Raw genomic sequence first — 20,531 nt, 5'->3', positions numbered from 1 at the left:
CTGTTTAGTTTTACTGAAGGGTGTCCGAAATAGTGAATCTGTGTACATTTATTTTTGTTTTGTTGTGTACGAAGATAATTATGACTTCAAATCGTAGGTGGAACCAGAAAACTAAAAAATTAAGGGGATTAAAAATCATCGTATCATATTCAATACTATTATTTTGCTTACTTCAAAGATATCTTGAAATAGTTATAAGTATATAAAATAATAAATAATATTAATCAGTCCCATTAATAAAAAACAAACTACCATCAAATAAAAAACAATAGAAAAGGAATTATAAACCTAAATAGAATAGAAATAATATAATACAAATAACAAATAATCATAGAGAAATCAAGATTAAATGAAAGAGTCTTTATCAAGCTTTCTTAATGGCTATCATTATAAAAGACAAACAAATTACTAATAAGAAATGTAAAAGCTTTATTAATATAGCTGATGTACTCATTTTTAACCCAGCAATTATTAATTTCATTGTGAAGACTTTTTAAATATTATTATATATTTTCTAGAATAAAAATGTTTCAATTGATTAATTTTTTTTGCTATTTTTGGACGTCTTTTAGAAGAAATTTGATAAAATACAAAAATTCTTATCTTAGTAGCAAAAGTATATTAATAAATACATGTCTGAATATACTTTAGAATATTAAAGTGTTCTTTAAATATTTTCCTGTGTAGATTTCACAGATTTTTTAATAAATATCTTTTTATTTTCTATTTTTTATAATAAAAATACTTCATTAAATTAAGTTATTTTGTTAGTTTTGGAGATTTTTTAGAAGAAATTTGATAAAATACAAAAATTCTTATCTTAGCAGCAAAAGTATATTAATAAATACATGTTTGAATGTACTTTAGAATATTGGAGTGTTCTTCAAATATTTTCCTGTGAAGATTCCACAGATTTTTTAACAAATATATTTTTGTTTTCCTTTTTTTATAACAGAAATGCTTCATTAGATTAATTTTTTTGTTATTTTTGGAGATTTTTTAGAAGAAATTTGATAAAATACAAAAATTTTTGTCTTAGCAGCAAAAGTATATTAATAAATACATGTCTGAATATACTTTAGAATATTCAAGTGTTCTTTAAATATTTTCCTGTGTAGATTTCACAGATTTTTTAACAAATATCTTTTTATTTTCTATTTTTTATAATAAAAATACTTCATTAAATTAAGTTATTTTGTTAGTTTTGGAGATTTTTTAGAAGAATTTTGATAAAATACAAAAATTCTTATCTTAGCAGAAACAGTATATTAATAAATACATGTTTGAATGTACTTTAGAATATTGGAGTGTTCCTCAAATATTTTCCTCTGTAGATTCCACAGATTTCTTAACAAATATCTTTTTATTTTCCATTTTTTATAACAAAAACGCTACATTAGATTAAGTTTTTTGTTAGTTCTGGACATTTTTTTAGAAGAAATTTGATAAAATACAAAAATTCTTATCAGCAGCATAAATATATTAATAAATACATGTTTGAATGCACTACTTCTTACTTTGTTTATGTTAAATTATTTATTGTGGGTTGTTAATATATAGATTATTAAAAAATGTCAGCACCAAATAATGAATTTTTCTTTAAACATTGAACTTTGATACACAAAATTATTTGCAATAACAGCTATCTTCAAAACTAGAGCTAATACTTTAAACAAACTTCTGAATATTGATAAACTTTGCATGGGAATTTTCTATTATTTGTTATTTAATTCCATCCCAAATTAACTCTAATTTATCACTACTAGCCTTATAAATAACCAAAACATAAATAATTACTTGATGGTATATAGAGATTTAAAAGAATATTCAGGAGGCAACAAGCAAAAAAGTTCAGTCTGGTTAGCCGTTCTAAATATAAGGTGTTGAGATGTCTGGACTACCCTAACATATTGCAGAACAATCTGTCTGAGATAGCTTGACCAACACATGTGAAAGAAGGGCGGAACCCAACCGTACCTTTGTTTTGAGTAACAGAAAATAGGTCAGCAAATCAGGTAAAAATCAAAAAGCATCGCCAAAACTGATGCCGCCAGTATCTCATCCCCCCAATGGAGACCATCAGCTTTGGCGTTTGAAGAAGCTGCCAACCAAAAACGACCACACAACATCTACTACTAGTAAGTAATCTAAATTAATGGGGTGCTAACTAACAATGGTCGAGAATACCGGTTGATCGGTGTTAGTCCAGCCCATCGTCTTCTGCCCCCTGGCGCTGGGGTACGTGTGATAAGCGCACATCAGGGCCATGGCCCCCCGAAACGGCCACCGGCACCCATCCTCCACTTCACCCGTGCCGCGTCCCCCTTTCTCAACGCTGTCTGAACGTACGGTGCGACTTGGGTCGGTTAACCGAGTCGGCGGCTCGACGCGAGATGTGCCCGCCAACTAATACTAGGTTGACGATGAAGCGATGCTGGAGCCGCTCTTTCTGCACCGATCAATAGCAAAAAACAGGGCCGGCTCGACGGTGGCGGCGCGATAATTGCCCGATTGGTCGGATGCTGACTTTGATGTTTGACTTACCGAGTAGTTTTCGTTTCCACCGAGACCACTTCTCAAATATTTATGTCTCCAATTTGTAACTTTTTTACCGACATCAGTTTTCAACAGATTTCGAAACTCTTTCTCTTTATGTTTAATTAAATGCAGCGGTTTCTCCTTTAACTTATTTCATGTCAAATCTTGGGTGTTATTAATCACTTAATGATTTATGTTAGTTTCTCTCTCATCATCCTTATTGGAGGTGTATTTACTTAAATAAACAACATTTTAGTATTTAACATCTCTTGAGTTTATCTCTTATGGTCATCTTAATGAATAATATGCACTTTCATTTGTTTAACCTTCTTAGTCAATTTTCTTCACTTCTTGACAGAATTTTCTTCCATTTTGTAATTATTCAGTCAATTTTCATTTCAAGATTCTTTGGATTGGAAGATTAACATTTTTATTTTATATTGAAGTTTCTGATAAGTCTTGAGATGGTACTATCACATCTTTTTAAACAAGAACACAAGAGAATATAAAGAATGTTCTTCCATTGTGTAAATAATCAGTCTATTTTGTAAGATATTTTGAAGAAGATTGACATTTCTCATTTATATTGAAGCTTCTGATAAGTCTTGAGATGGGACTGTCACATTCTTTTAAACCAAAACACAAAAGGATATAAGAATGTTCTTCCATTCTGTAAATAGTCAGTCTATTTTGTAAGATTCTTTGGAGAAGAAGATTGACATTTCTCTTTTATATTGAAGCTTCTGATAATTCTTGAGATGGGACTATCACATCCTTTTAAACAAGAACACAAGAGGATATAAAGAATGTTCTTCCATTTTGTAAATAATCAGTCTATTTTGTAAGATATTTTGAAGAAGATTGACATTTCTCTTTTATATTGAAGCTTCTGATAAGTCTTGAGATGGGACTGTCACATTCTTTTAAACCAGAACACAAAAGGATATAAGAATGTTCTTCCATTCTGTAAATAGTCAGTCTATTTTGTAAGATTCTTTGGAGAAGAAGATTGACATTTCTCTTTTATATTGAAGCTTCTGATAATTCTTGAGATGGGACTGTCACATCCTTTTAAACAAGAACACAAGAGGATATAAAGAATGTTCTTCCATTTTGTAAATAATCAGTCTATTTTGTAAGATTTTTTGAAGAAGATTGACATTTCTCTTTTATATTGAAGCTTCTAATAAGTCTTGAGATGGGACTATCACATCCTTTTAAACCAGAACACAAAAGGATATAAAGAATGTTCTTCCATTCTGTAAATAGTCAGTCTATTTTGTAAGATTCTTTGGAGAAGAAGATTGAGATTTCTCTTTTATATTGAAGCTTCTGATAAGTCTTGAGATGGGACTATCACATCCTTTTAAACAAGAACACAAGAGGATATAAAGAATGTTCTTCCATTTTGTAAATAATCAGTCTATTTTGTAAGATTTTTTGAAGAAGATTGACATTTCTCTTTTATATTGAAGTTTCTGATAAGTCTTGAGATGAGACTATCACATCCTTTTAAACAAGAACACAAGAGTATATAAAGAATGTTCTTCCATTCTGTAACTAATCAGTCAGTTTTATAACATTCTTTAGAGAAAAAGAGAAAGAGACTTCAATTTAAAAGGGAAATGACAATCTTTTCCTATAAAGAATCTTAGAAAATTAACTGAATAATTGGTAAAAATGGTAAAACATTTTTTATATTCGGTTGTGATATTATTTAAAAGGGAACAAATATGTTAAAAGTTTGTAAAAGTGCATTTACAATTGACACCTTCATTACACAACAAGTGATAAATGTTTGTTGCTTCCGGATGGCTGCTTAAAATTCTTTACACCACTTGTAACCGTTTTATTCATACGTCGACGACTTAAATGGTGTTTAACATGCAGGAAAAATTCGTCAGATTTTTATGTATTCACGGAAGCGCCGTATCAACCGTCTTCCTAAAATAATTGTTCATCAAACGAATAAATTAATTTGAAGTAAAACCGCAAAGAAATGCGCAGCAATATCAATATCCGAAAAGTTCTGGCATGCGACAAAGGTGAATGTAGTTCATCCCCCGACACACCGTGACCCAATTTCTCTGCATGTGCAACTTGTTTGATTCTTGGATGAATTTTTGAGCCACTCAGGACGTGTCCTTTGTCGCTTCCTGATGAAAATTTTCACCGGATGTGTGGCGACGACAATGGAGATACACTTGACGTACAAAGCCGTACAGTTTTTAATTCTTTTGCATCTGAAACCCATCTGGGACCGTTATAAACGAGATGAACATGCGCTTTGTGGTCACAGGGGTGGAATCAGATTTATTTTTTTTTGCTAGAGCATCCAGACTTATCTGTACGTAAGTAATAATTCACGTCTCTGGTGACTAAAATGGACCTTTAAAAAGCTTCCAAGCCCACGTATTGTAAAAAGTTACGTGTGCAAATTTTTTACAGCAACATAAAAAAATTTCTTGACTTAAACTGGCCTATGCAAATAAAATAATGGAATAAATTACCATCGAAATAACAATATCGAACACCTGCTTTACATTTGGGGTCAACTTCCTCGGCTTAGCCTTATTGGATTGATTGGCTTAATCGTACGATTAAGACAACTAAGTCCGATTCGAACGTCGGATAGGCCGAATAAAGAACTGAGCCATGTTCCATGCCATTTTGCGCCACAATATCCCGATACAAGCCGTGATAAATATCATAAAACAATTTATTTCCATCATGGTTTTTCCTCCGCGTACACGACATGCAACCATATGGTCGTGGGTCGGATTTTTTTCCCATTTCCATATTAACCGGAGCCAAAAGGCCTGCGAATTTATTAATTAGATGCAAGCCGAGACACGCGAATTAAACGGCTATAAATAAAACGTTTCACTGGGTCAGGCATCTTTCTTCTGGATCTGACAGAGAAATTGTCCGATTGTGATATTAATACATCAATTAGAAAGGCAGTCGTTGCTCAAACGGGCCCTAAAAATGGCTCATTAATTTAATGAGGGCTTATTTTAGTCGGTTGTTGTTCATTAGTGAATAGATGATGAAGGTATTATTTCAAATCGGGCCAATTTTGGTGCATCGGTTCAAGCGGTATCGATTTTATCGGTTCATTAGTATTTGGATTTGTGGGGCTTTAACTATATTCAAGTCATGCAGTCCTTTGCATAAATCCGTCATCAATTTTAGTCCATGAATTGAAAACTATTCTTTACGTTGATTTATCTTACTACCAGGAAATTGTTTAATCACCAACGAATTTTGTTGCTGTCAACATTTAACTGAATTTTGATTCCAAATAAAATTTATTACTTATTAAATACTAGAAAATTGGCTGAATATGTGTTAATATTTAAAAGGACTTAAGATCCTTTGAAGAAGACTATTGACAAGAATGTTTTTCCATTCTGTCAATTTTTTGAGATTCTTTGGAGAAGAAGATTGACATTTCTCTTTTATATTGAAGCTTCTGATAAGTCTGGATATTGGACTATCACATCTTTCTAAACAAGAACACAAAAGGATATAAATAATGTTCTTCCATTTTATAACTAATAAGTTAATTTCCTAAGATTCTCTTCTACATTGAAGCTTCTACTCTTAATATTGTCTATAATGAATGCATTTTGTGCACACTTTTAACAAAATTGGGAACATATTTGTTTTGATTACGTTTTTATAAATATTTAAAGCTTTGGAATTATTTAATCTTGGCACGTGTGGATATTTACATATAAATTAGTTAAAACTGGGGAAATATACAGTTTAAAATTCGCCAAAGCATAAAATCTACAGTTTCAGCATAATCTACCCAATAAATTATTAGAAAGCAAAACAGCAATTTCTTTGTGCTTCCAATTTAATCCAAGATTAATGCATAAGGTATTTACTATTAGTTTTTACCTTATTACTGCCATCAAATTGGATTCTTACCTGAAACGGAAACAATTATTAATATATAAAGATAAAACTAATTATTTACACTGCATTACAATTTTACTTTCTTTGTAGTGAACTGATGATTCACCTTCTGGTTCATAGCATGAAAGTAAATGTGAAAATATTATGTTGTTTGTCGCATGCTAGACAAAAATCAATAACAAAACAGTTTTCCCTGTAATTTTGGGCCCGTTTGGCATGCAGGTTATCTCCTATCGATTGTATTTTCGAAGAGACGATAAATTACAGTGTTTGGGAGGGTTGACTATAATATGACATTTAAAATGCCGCATTTTGAAGGGGCTTCCGTAAATATCACTACTCCAGTTCCAGTCCACCATAGTAAACAACGATGAATGGAGACAATCAATAGCCCGAACTAAAAATAAAAGAAGTCCCCATTCACAACACGGAAACAGCCTCTTGCACTTCAATTCAATGGTCAGGAAGTGAAGAATCACGAAATAACTGTGTGTGATTAACAAGGCCCACCTTGAGACTTTAATCTGACCGAAGTTGAAGATGTGTTTGATTTCCTGGCCCAACGAAACACACTTATCATCTGAAATTACCCGATGGCGTTTCCTATTCTGCACTCCCAGCTATTTGACTTATTGCACCGTTTGTTCGTGACCTTAGAGTTATCTCTTTGAAGCGTCTACACTGGTGCATAGTGTTGGCATAACGGTTTCTGATGATAATTAATGAAAATGTTTATTTTGTAGCGACTTAGATGCGTTTGTTCAATTTCCTTTGGCTCAAATTAAACAAGACAACTAACTGACTGAATAATAACTCTTGAAACCACTTAGTACTTCTTTGACATTAATTATCGTTACGTAGACGTCACTATAACAAATTATTGTTGCAGAAGTACCTTAAGAGGCTTTCTATTCCATGTATGGACGTCTACAAAACAGTTGTATATAATTGTTAATTTCTACAAGGCACGTCTGAAGTAAAAATTCCTAATTACTTTCTAATTTAGACTTCTTCTCTTGGTCTTGGTTAATAAATTGTATCACCTAAGCTAGTTATATCACAGCTGATTCATTTCTAACGTGTAAAACGCCTAATTCACCTAAATTTTCTGTTTTTGGAATAAATTGGCTTCCCAGTAAGTGACTCACGTTGCTTCTCAGACGTGCCAAATTACACTCATGGTGTTAATTATTTTGGTCATTGATTACCAGTAAAAACACTTTCTCCCAGAGACGAATTAGCTTATAGAAAAATCAATGAATTTAGTGTGTAAGTTACAATTTCTCCGGAACCTTGACATTAAGAAGAGACTTACTTTCACAATTAGATAAAACTGACGTTCATTCGAACAATTTAGTTATTCCGGGATGATGTCTCACTTTGTCCTTGACTAGGGAAGAACGCGATTACTTATGTTTATTATAATTCAATAACTAATTATCGAGAATTAATAAATATTACCATTGTCCATAATAACACAACAAAAGTCAATGATGTATCAATGACTTCATTCTAATAACACACACTTAAATGTGACCATGAAACGGTTATAAAAAATCAATGCATGAACGTTATTTTAGTTAATTAATATTATTGAATTCCTGGTGAAAAAAGCCGCAAACTCATTTGGCATTATGCAGCGGAATTACGGGCCAGGGCGGAAAGGTCACAAGCTAAATATATTTAATAGAGCATGGAATATAGTCGAATAAAATATCAAGTTCTGTGCTCCATAAATTAGTCCTGACGTTGAAAAATCAGGAGAAGTAAGTCTGTCATTTGGTTGAGCTCTACAATTTAAAATAATTGATACGGAGCCCCCATAAAATGTTGTCTGACATAAAATACAACGAGCCACTTTACATATTCAAGAGCTTTGAAAGTGTGCATTATCATGTTTCGGCTGAAATAAAATTCTGATGACGACAGTCCGGAAAACCATCCACATCAATTCGTTGCGAAGAATAAATAAATAACGATTAGTAAGGTAAAAACACCCATGACGTCAATTTGTTGCAAAACGATTGTGAGGAATAACTCTCAGGTTTTTTAATTCAAAAATTAATCTAATTTAGATGGTGATGTGATCTTGAATCAGCCATATTTGGAAATAGGAACTCGATCAGGTTTTATAGACATCGTCGATAAATTTCTTTATTATGTGTTTATACCAATTTGAAACACACAAAAGCCGTAATTCATTTGAGTTAAAAACTGGCAATTTCCTTGTGTTTACGTGCAGAATTTTAAATAGTCCGTCTTTTAAGCTATTATTCATTAAATTGACTCACTCCCACCTTAATGGGTCACACTGTAGGTATTTAAATGATAAAATTTTTATGAATTTTTGTGACATTAAATGACTTTTTAATTTTTTTCTTTATTGAAAATATTTTTCTGCATAACAAATCTATCAAAAATAAATAAAATTAATGTTTATTGTATATTAACCAAATTTAAAACTCAAAAGATTAATAATTTTTGGAACCTTTTTGTTACTTTTAATAAAAAACAGAAAAATTATAATTCATTTAAGTTAATTTAGTATTTTCCTTGTGTTGACGTTGGAGAATTTGAAATAGAAATTTTCTAGCAAATCTACTCGAGTATTTACTTAAGTGAAAATTGCTGTGGCTAAATAGAATAACCAGAAGCTTTGTAACCCCGTTATACAATTTCGTGCTGATTCACAAACGGTGGTAAATGTAAATTAGATATTAGTCAATATTAACAGAAATCAATTTCCTCTTATTAAATACAGAAAACCGCATCCGGTTCATCTATTATTAATTAATTAAATCCGCTTGATTACAAATAATGGTCAATCATATATTTATCAGTTTGAAAAATGTGGAAATCGCCGGCTTTGTGATATCTCCATGGCTACTGCAGACTACATAAATAAATACGGTTGCAAATTAAACACAAACATTAAAGCATTCTCGCCATACCCAGTAATTAAACAAAAAAATCATTTCCTAGTTATTTATAGAGTAAAAAAGTAAATAATTACAATGAAATTGAAAGTAATTATGTCGAGGAATGAATAAATCATCGCAGCGATGTATTTATAAAATGTAATCACCGTGATTCACACTAAAAATGTTTTATGTAAAATATTAATATTCTGATTTATTATAATAACCGGCTATTTACTCACTGGCGGAAGCTAATTATAAAATCAGCATTACCGGTACAATCATTGACAATCTTAACCCAAATACAGCAAAAGAATAATTTACATGTGATTGCTTTCTTTATTAGTTTCGGCGATACAAATTAGCATTTTCCACCGTATTAACACACGGTAACTGTACATTTATTTCACTTAATTTGCATTTCAACGAAGCAATGAAATTGAAATTGCTGGTTATTCGCGACCTAGCACAATTGCACGTCTAATCTACACAATGTACTGTTGAAAATTGGTCACAATTAAGACGTTTTGACGGGTGTCAATCGACCATATGGTGATTTTAGTTGGAAAATTCACTGTGGAATATTGATTGCAATCGATTATGTTTATTTTATATGGGTATAATGTTATTTCGAAACGTTATAACGTTAAATTTAATGTGTGTTAACATTTGTTAACTTAAGATTAACTTTGCTTAGGAAATAACTAATACATAACTATTAATAAAAAGATTTCTAAGCAACGTGACGAAGACATGAATAGCCTATTGACAAATAAACTCATTTATTAAATTAGCCTTTAAATCTCTTAGTAACGAAACATAAGCTGAAACAAATATAATAATATATTTTTTCCAGATCAAATTTTATTTCTTTTGAGCAAACAAGTTTTATATTTTTAATTTTAGTAGATTTTATATTAATTTTAATAAATGATTAACTAAAAATTATCTTTGAAAGTAGCAAAAAGCTTCCAAAAATTTATTTATATATATTTATTTATTTTTATTTTATAATATTTTAAAGTAAATTAATAATGACATTCATTTTCCAAAGAACTTAATTTCAAAGCTTTTATATAGGAAAACTGCATTAAACATTAAACGCATTTTACCTTTTAGAAAAGCTTCAAAGCTTTCAAACCTTTACAATGTTAAATTAGTCAAAGCAAATAAACACTGAAAACTATTCCACAGGATTAGCAAAAAATGGAAAATAAATTTTAAATATTCATGAGTTTTATACCCAAATATCGACCCACAGGGCTCATTTAAAACCGATCCGCACAATTTAATATTAAAACGTTCGTATTTTTTCAAACGCCGGGAAATGTAATACCGGAAAAACAAACACACATTGCGACAGACCCCCCTTGTTTGTTTTGTTGCCACACAGACTAAAATACAGAACAAGTACGATAAAAAATAAACCAACAGTTTACAACAGTATTTGTGTACGTCATCAAATATAATTTGTGTTCATCTTTCAGTGCGTTAAAAATTTTATGTGACACCACATGTTGACGAACTGTTCTGGGGGGCTATTGCCACATGTGTGACGTACAAAGGGGTCTAGTGTTTCTTGGTGGGAAAATGCTTTAGTTTGGGTTTTATGATGCACAAGTTGCAGGTGAATTTTTGTCATTTTTTGGGGGCCACTCAAGATGGTAGCAGTCTAATTTAATTCTAAAAGAATTAGCTCACTGCACTTACTATTAAATGGTATTTTAGATGAGCTAATCTAAAAATAAATTGGCATGTAACGTTAATTATAAAAATTAACCCAAATTCCAAAGAAGCAGCAAGTTTCCTCAATTTGATAAACAGTTTTGCATCATCTACAATATGGTCGTGTGCACATGTTTATTAAAGTCACTAACTGTTATTAACGTTCATATTTATATCGTCTAATTTTCTTGATTATCATCTTTTGTTCTTCAATTTTTTCCAGCAGGGGAATTTCATTCTTAGTGCCATAAATCAAAACATTGGCGTGTGGTAAACAGTAATTTTCTCAGAATGAGCAAAACAAAGAAAGTTAATGGACTTAATTTCACTTTAGCAGGTAGATTGACTCACACTGGAAAAACAGTCTAGCCAATTTTCGGAGGCATAACTCATCAGGCAAATTCTGAGATATAACTTGAGTACCTGTTGTTTGTTGCTAATTAAAATGTGTATCAATAAACAGATATCACATCACTGATAAGTGGTGGCACACGTGGGGCAACTCATTTTAAATTTGTTGATGGGCAGGGTGTATGGTTACATGTGAATGTTGTTTTATCTGGTCCACAGTACTAAAACTACAAATTATTTTCGTCTGTGGTTGATTGTCCTTGTCTAAAATAGAGCGTGCACCAGTGCCAATACAAATATGATGTAACACTGTTTAATCTAATTTGTGACATTGTTCTCCCCATTGTTTTATTGTTGGAAGTAAAACAAACAATCTCGTAACAATTCATTTATTGACACCTCAAGTGTCACGTATGTTTTATCCGTGAACAACCCATTAATTAGTAGTAATTATGATAATTTCCAGTTTAAGATTTATTCTCTTGTATTCCTTGTAGGACATGTTTAGCAATAGCGTTTTGTACCTACTCTGGTTGTTCTATGGCCTACTATATGTATTTTAATTCGTATGTTTGATCTACGAGGTGTCATTAGACCAACGATTAATGCTTAACCTAAAAATATTCTACATTCAAAACAAACAATTCTAATAAATATGTGTTAAAAATCAATAATTGGTTATAATTACTAGTAAGTTGTGAATGTGTGTGAAATGTATAGAATAATATTTATGACAGGAAAAGGAATTTGAATTTAAATATTGAAAACATTTAATGAAATATTACTTTTTTTGTCCACTCTACATATTTTTACATTTATATACAGTCGATCTCAGGAAACAACATTTAAAGATATGCCATGGATATATACAACAGATGGGTGTCATTATTAATCAGATTCTTTCGTGAGTGGTTTACTACAATAAACAACTGTTATCGATTACTAAGGAAGAAATTTTTACATGAATATTTAGGTCTAATCTCAAGAAATTGCATATGATAGATTAGTCAGTTTTAATTAGTAAACTTGTTTTTGGTGCCAGTAAAAAGGGTTAACAAAATTTAAGGTTTTTTATTGTGTCCTAACTATTCATCGACAACCAGGTAATGTAATCTTTTAAGGATTTAAAATGAATACATTAATAGTTTGATAGCTATTTTAATAGATAATATATAATTTTTTTTAATAAATAGAGATAGCTTTAATTTAAAGTAATTTATAAACAATTCAATCAAAGATTGATGATTGCCATGGATGGAATTCATATTTCACCAGTGGGTTCATATCCACTGTGATCTTATCTGGCCCATTTGCGTAAAGTGTGCACAATTTACGTTAATAACATTCAATTAAGATAAATCTTTTGTCCAAATATACACCAACGAATAACGGTATGGCTCTCCTTTTGCAATTAAATCTCAGACAAAATAGATCTTATCGATTCACTTTCGTAATTTCACTCGGGATTCGTAATAATTCCGTGCACATATTTATCATTTTTTATCATCCGAAGGCTAACAGCTTCCACAGGCTTTGTGATATTAATCTACACACACACTCCTGCACCTATTTTATATAATATTTTTTGTTTAATCAATTAAGCGGATCATTTACGCAAACCGTATTACTAAACCCGATACTTTCAATCATTTGCTTTCGTGACAGTGGAACAATGCAGTTTATTTTGAACACTGGCTGCAATTTAGAATTCACCTTGGATTCGTTTGAAAAGTGGAGGACGTATCTTCAATCTGCGACTTTCATTTCTGACGGAGACGTGCTTACAATGGAACTAGTGAGGGATTTTCTGAGATCCCGGCCTAAATTAAACAATTAGTCACATCTCGGGCTAGACGCTAGGTTGCTTTATTATTTATAATTTGGCGACACAACAAAACAATAAATCCATACGTGGCTGTTACTAAAAAACCTGACTTGCATTTTGATTAAAATAAATATTTATTTATCCGGACCGGAGATGGTTTTTATCTCGATGTCAATTGCTCAAGAACAACATAAACAATTTATATTAATCATACTGATATTTCTTTGTGTAACGGAAGCGCCTAAACAAAGGAAATTATGACACAAGTTCGGACTTAAAACATTCGATTCGTATGCAGGACGTTTAAAATAACAAGTTTTTGACACACGCTCAATTCTTTTTGAATATGTTCGGTCTGTAGGTGGCCTAAGGTCGTTACCATCATACCAACTTGGTTTTGGTCAGGATTAAGGACCTGAATTACATCAGGTTTAATCAATGTGCATTTTTTTTGGTCGATGGTTCAGGGACCTTGTAGTAAATTTTAATGTTCATATTGATAAGTTGTTTGGAGTTGGATGACCTTCGTGGGGCTTCTGGCGAATGATATATTATGTTTTTGTTTTTAGGTAAATTGTCTCCCCATTTATTATTAATAATAATATCTCAGCCAGTAAATAAATAAGTGATAAGTAATCTGGGAGTACAATTTTTCACACTCTAGATCTCAGTACAGTTCAATAAACTAAAAAAATGTGCCAGTTAATTACATATAACACAAATTAAAGTTAAAATTTGAAACTTTTTACTTTAAACAAACTAGAGCTTAAAACTAGTTAATTAAGAAATTATAAGTCATGTTAAGATAATTAAATCTTCTTGTTTAATTTAATAATGATTCACTGCTAAAGTATAATATAAGAGTTATATTAAATCAATTTTGACTAAACTAAAATTTATTTGCCCAATGACACAAACTGTATAATTTATTTCCAACCCCAAAACAGTTATGAATGCATAATTAAACTATTGTTCAAGTGGCTGTTTGATTCCACCATGATTAAATAAGCTTTTATTCACCCTTTTGAGTCAAAATTGCTTGTTTGATTAATTACCACACTAAATAGTTTGTATTTAGTAAATACACAAAATAGGGGCCCATTAATTATTAATTTAAATTAATTTGATTTTGTATTTTGAAGCATTTTTATTGGATGCAACAGATGTGTTTTATGTATTAATTAACGGTTTTTAAATTATATTTTTTAATAAATTAAAACATCTAACAATACCCTGATGAATCACATGTTATTTCTTCATTTTATTAAGTTATTTGTAGTAATTTATATTCTGGATAAGTTGAAATTAACTATTAATTATTATAATTAATTTTAAAATGCAGTTATTAATTTGAAATGAATTTAATATGCAGTAAATATTAAAATATTTAAATTATTAATGGGATCCTCTATTAATAAAATATATTTGTTTATTGCAATAAAATATTTTAACAATATTGGTGACAATTGACAATAGCAATTAAAATATTTATTTAGTAATTTGAATATTATTAAAAGTATTAAAAAATAACAGTTTTATTAGTGACATAAAGAAGAAAATTAAAAATAACATGTTGAAACAAGTATAAAATTCACGTTTATGGCAACAGTCATATAAAGTATTGTCAAATAACATCACTGTGACTAGAAAAAGAATGATAAATACTGGTGAGAATTGACAACAGCCTATTAAACCATTAAAATACTTATTTGGCAATTTTAACACCAATATTTAGACACTAAAAGAAGAATATTAAAAAAATATAAAATAATAAAATCTAATCAAATATAGAATTTACATTTATAATGTTTAAAGTCTAATTTATTAAGGCAACTTAATATTTTGTTTATTTAAATTTTATTAGTGACAAAATGAAGAAAATAACAAATAACATGTTGAAACAAGTATGAAGTTCAAGTTTATAGCAATAGTCACCTAAAATGTTGTCAAACAACATCACTGTAATTAGAAGAAAAATGATAAATACTGATAAGACTTGACAACAGCCTATTAAACCATTAAAATTTTTATTTGGCAATTTCAACACTATTATTTGGACTTCAGAAGAAATCATTTATGGTAGAAGAATATAATTATATTGTTTAACAGAAGAATGTTGAATACTTTATTAGCCTAAAGCAATTAGTCCAAGTTGGTAAGTATTCTAGTTAAATAGAAAGACTTACATCACATGTTCTGAACTTACCTCGAATACCAACATGTTGGAAGCAGAGAAGATCTGCAGATACAAATATAGCAAAGTGGCAAAACACAATAAAGAAAGAGAACACTGACAGTTTTCACCGCAAGTCTGACACCATATCAAAATAATAGACAACGAGTGCGGTAATCTCGACAAACGCACAAACGGACGAGAACAGCGGGATTCTCCCGTCTCGTCGCAGCGACACGCGATAACACTGTGGCAGAGGCAGCGGGCAAACGTTCCGTACCGACCCGGTGCTGGTCTAGAGCTGGTCTGGTGCGGAGTGCATAATCGCACACACACAACACCCGTAGACGATGGAGGTAAGTGCGGAGAGTCGAGATCATTCACATCGGGTTCGATGTGACGGTGGGCAGCGGACGCCGATTCTGGGTATTCCTCGTGTGCGAGATGCGCTCTCCGACGTTCCTTCTCTTGTCTTGGTCGCTACGCGTACGTGGTGGTTTTTGTTCGCGACCACTGTTGTCTGGACGACCCGCACGCTGGGATGGGACGCGGACTTTTTTTTTTGTTTCGTTGCTTAACGGCGACGAGGCGGTTAGCAATGGGTCATTGTCACAAAGGGTCACAGCGAGTTATTCATTCTTTTGTGAGCTGCGCGTAAAAAATTTATCTCCCATCCACTTTTTAACTGGCTAACATTTTGTCAAAGACCAGTTTTTTGTGTATAAAAATCAAAAGGATGAACGAGGACGATGAAACTGGATTAAATATAATAAATTCAAAATAAATTAGGCTTAAAAGATTGGAATAAAGTACAACAGGAATAGAAGTACAATGGAACACAATTAAACACAATGAAATGAAATGAAAGAATGACATTTATTTAAATATGATGAAATAGAATAAAATAGAATAGAAAAGAATAACATAAGATGCCTTAGAATTGAATAAAATGAACTAAAATAGAAGAATAGAACAGAGTGAAATAGAATAAAAAAATGAAATAGAATGAATAGATTAGAATGGAATGAAGTACAACAGAAAACAATAAAACACACTTAAAATAAAATGTGATAGAATAAAATTCATTGAAGTATGATGAAATAGAATAAAGAAGAATAAAATAAAATGCCTTAGAATGGGATAGAATGAACTAAAATAGAAGAACAGATCAGAGTGAAATAGAATAAAAAAATGAAATAGAATGAATAGATTAGAATGGAATAAAGTATAACAGAAAACAATAAAACACTCTTGAAATAAAATGTGATAGAATAAAATTCATTGAAATATGATGAAATAGAATAAAGTAGAATAGAAAAGAATAAAATAAAATGCCTTAGAATGGAATAGAATGAACTACAATAGAAGAATAGATCATAGTGAAATAGGATAAAAAAAATTAACTAGAATGAATATATTAGAATGGAATAAAGTACAAGAGAAAACAATAAAACATTCTTGAAATAAAATGGATAGAATGAAATTCATTGAAATATGATGAAATAGAATAAAGTAGAATAGAAAAGAATAAAATAAAATGCATTAAAATGGGATAAAATGAACTAAAATAGAAGAACAGATTTGAGTGAAATAGAATAAAAAAATGAAATAAAATGAATAGATTAGAATGGAATAAAGTACAACAGAAATCAATAAAACACTCTTGAAATAAAATGTGATAGAATGAAATTTATTGAAATATGATGAAATAGAATATAGTAAAATAGAAAAGAATAAAATAAAATGCCTTAAAATGGAATAGAATGTACTAAAATAGAAAAATAGAACAGAGTGAATTAGAATAAAAAAATGAAATAGAATGAATAGATTAGAATGGAATAAAGTACAAACAATAAAACACTTTCATAATAAAATGAGATAGAATGAAATTTATTGAAATATGATGAATAAATGCCATAGAATGGAATTTATTTAAAATTAACATAATTATTTATAATACTATTAATATTACATTCTTAAAATTCAATATTTTGGGAACTTCGAGATATAATCTGATTTTATACATTTCTCAAAAACGCATTAAATTATAAATAAATGATAATCTCAAATATTGTGGGAACTTTTGCGTTACGTGGAATCGTACAAAACGGTCTAAAAGCAATTATTCATTTCTCTCGTATAACTTTTATAAATATTTACGAACAGCATTATTTTTACACTTCCTAAAATTTTAAAATTCCGGCGTAATATCCATAAACCTGTCCAAAAACGTGACACATTTTTCGACCTAATTATAAATTTAAAAATTTTATATTAATGTAATAAATAAAATTTTGTTAAGTGACTTAAAAGATTTACAATTATGTTCTATATATAGAACATATTATTTTTATACAGCTATAAATGAACTAAATTAATCTTTATTATGTTTAATCTTGAACATTTAATTTAACGTTACAACATTTAGTTGTGTTCAAAAAGTCCAATTTGTCAGACAAAAAAATCTATTAAACACCAGCCCCCACTTAGCCCAAACCTTGATCTTTAAATCAAATTATATTCACTGGTCGTTTAATTTGATTAGCGATATTACCGCTTTTACAGCTAAAATGGAAATATTTTTGAAATCCTCTGTGAGATTTGAGGAGTCATTTACTTACTTCTGAACATGCGCACGTTTTCATACGTCAAAACATCGCAGTAATTGACACAATTGACGTCAACATCTTACACTTGTAATAACACACAAGAAAAATCATTGTGTTATCTTTTATTATTAATTATTAACTTAAGGTTAGAGGTTAATAGGCGGTTTGAAGTCCTAATGTTTTCCTGTCAATTTAAAACAATCCTACAATTAATTATTATAAATAAGCCCTAATTAAAATATCTATATAAATTTCAAACAATAAAATGTTGGGTGTGATGATATAGTTAAATGTTCTCATTAGAAATGGTGATGTTTGATTACAGTTCTTAGTGTGGCACAGCTGTTTTATCCAATGACATGAATAATACATACTTTTCCTCAATGGTATACATTTTTAATTAACAACATAATAAATAACAATTTGTTTTTTATACACTTTTCTGGTTGATTATTTAGATACTAAAACTCGTTGAGATATTATCTTGAAATTGGCACACCATATTAATTTAGATGTTGATAAATTAATAAAATTTTAACGTTGATATAATCACAATTAGTGACATAGATTCAGTGGTGTAATTCTAATAAAACACCAATTTTTCAACAGGATATTTGTCAGAGCTATCTTGGAGAACCAAATTTGTTGCTGTGGTCAGCAAAATCTCCATATTTATCGCCTTTTGAATAAATATTAGACAGCACAGTCAGGAGGCTTCGAAATATAGACCTTTTTATACAAACTTTAAAGAATATTCAGCGTATAGTAGAGGGAAATAAAATGACAAACCTCAAGAAAAAATTGACCATCTCATTAGACCAATGCCAAGGCTCGTCAATGAGTGTCTGGATCACGGCTATAGTTCCAACTGATTATTAGTTAGCTTTATTTTTTAGCCACAATTTATATAATTGGTGAAATTTAAACATTACTTATTTTTTTGCAATTCGGTGTTCTATATCCTAACTTGTTTTAAGTAATACTTTTAGGAACACCTTAGTAATTATTTACTTAGTTGCTAACAACAAGAAAGTGTTGCCTTTAATCCCGTATTTGGGTGAATTTTTCAATATTGAAAGTCTGTAAATAAAGGCGTACTAATATTTAACATATATAATTTGAAAGAAGAAAATATAGAAAGTAAGCAAAACAGCAAAACGTTGAGCGACGCGCCTTTTTGTGATACTTGTGGCTATAATAAATCAACGATAAATTGAAAAATATATTAATAGATATAAAATAAACTGAAACACCTCACGTGCCTAGAATTATAAAAGTGCAGTGACTTGTCTGTTTGTTTGTGTTTCCACAAGATAGATAATCTGCTGGTCTAGAAATCAGGAAAAACTGCAATATTGTAACGAAATACAGACGCAGATAAATTAAAATCGTGTGTTTATTAACCGTTGGGTTTATTTGCATATTTCTGTTTAACGTATATGATAATAAACATAATATTTTCAGTGCACGTTGCATTTTCACAACTATGGTCTAGACATTTTTAACACCACACATAGTTTGTTCCAGGAATCAATTAAAAAATCACATTTTTCGCAATTAAAACCAAACAAATATTTACTTCCTCTTCAAAATACGTGCATACAATTAATAAATCAATCAGCAAACTACAAAAAAGGCAACAGCTTTATTATTATTTTGACTGGGGGTATTAATTATTTTTTCCTGTTTGCTGTTTTTTATAAAAGTTACTTTTGATGGTTTTACTGTCTTATTTTAGTCAAAACTCAGTCATAAATAAATATTTGCTTCTGTAAATTATAAAGTAATAGACATTAAAATGATAATTTGTTTAAGTAATTAAATATTTTATTTGTGTTTGAGTTCATCAAGGCTTGAATGATTTAGAACCAATTAAAATTTTAATTTTGTACGATTTTTAATTTCAAAGTTAAGGATCAAATAAATATTATTAACATTTAAATTGTTTCTTTCTATTATATTAAATGTTTGAGATATGTAAATTAAAAAAAAAGCAATTTAAATTGATTAAAAATTAAAAAAAAAAAAAAAATAGTGTAGAGTTTCAAAAACTCAAAAAAAAATTCTTTAATTTTAAAATATGTAAAAATGTTATAAATTTAATTTTTTTATTTAATATATTTGTAAAAAATCCATTAAAATATATTAATTTATTTATTAATAAAAATTGTTTTAAAATATATTAAAAAAATGATTTATTATTAGAAAATTCATTAATTATTGTTATTTAATTTTAATATATGTAAAAAATATTAAAAATTTATTTTTTTATTTGGAAAAATGAAACAAAATTATTTTAAAATATACAGTAGGGTCCAAAAATAATTTAATTTAAAAATGTTTGTAGAAAAAAATGCATTAAAATATATTAAAAATTTATTTATTATTAAATTATAAATTAATGTTTGTTATTTAAATTTAAAATATGTAATGTTACAAATTTAATATTTTATTTAAAAAAACAA

At 29.6% G+C, this 20,531-nt stretch overlaps 1 protein-coding gene across 3 annotated transcripts in view; it reads right to left on the bottom strand.

The window, feature by feature from the left end:
* Positions 1-15,900, bottom strand: part of LOC109596378 (dual specificity tyrosine-phosphorylation-regulated kinase 4) — a 36,923-nt gene extending 21,023 nt beyond the window's left edge. Inside the window, exon 1 of one of the 3 annotated variants that reach the window (XM_049967046.1) lies at positions 15,491-15,900. In XM_049967046.1, the coding sequence (XP_049823003.1) occupies positions 15,491-15,505 (15 nt within the window). In that variant the 5' untranslated portion in view covers positions 15,506-15,900. Of the gene's footprint in view, positions 1-2,172; positions 2,400-15,490 lie in introns of those variants that run through there. The other 2 variants (XM_049967045.1, XM_020011921.2) reach the window with 2 other exon arrangements.
* Between the last annotated feature and the right edge of the window lie 4,631 nt (positions 15,901-20,531).

The sequence above is a fragment of the Aethina tumida genome, chromosome 4, assembly GCF_024364675.1.
Source record: "Aethina tumida isolate Nest 87 chromosome 4, icAetTumi1.1, whole genome shotgun sequence".
NCBI lineage: Eukaryota > Metazoa > Arthropoda > Insecta > Coleoptera > Nitidulidae > Aethina > Aethina tumida.
The sequence above is the reverse complement of the archived record's forward strand: the minus strand, read 5'-3'. Positions and strand labels throughout refer to the sequence as shown.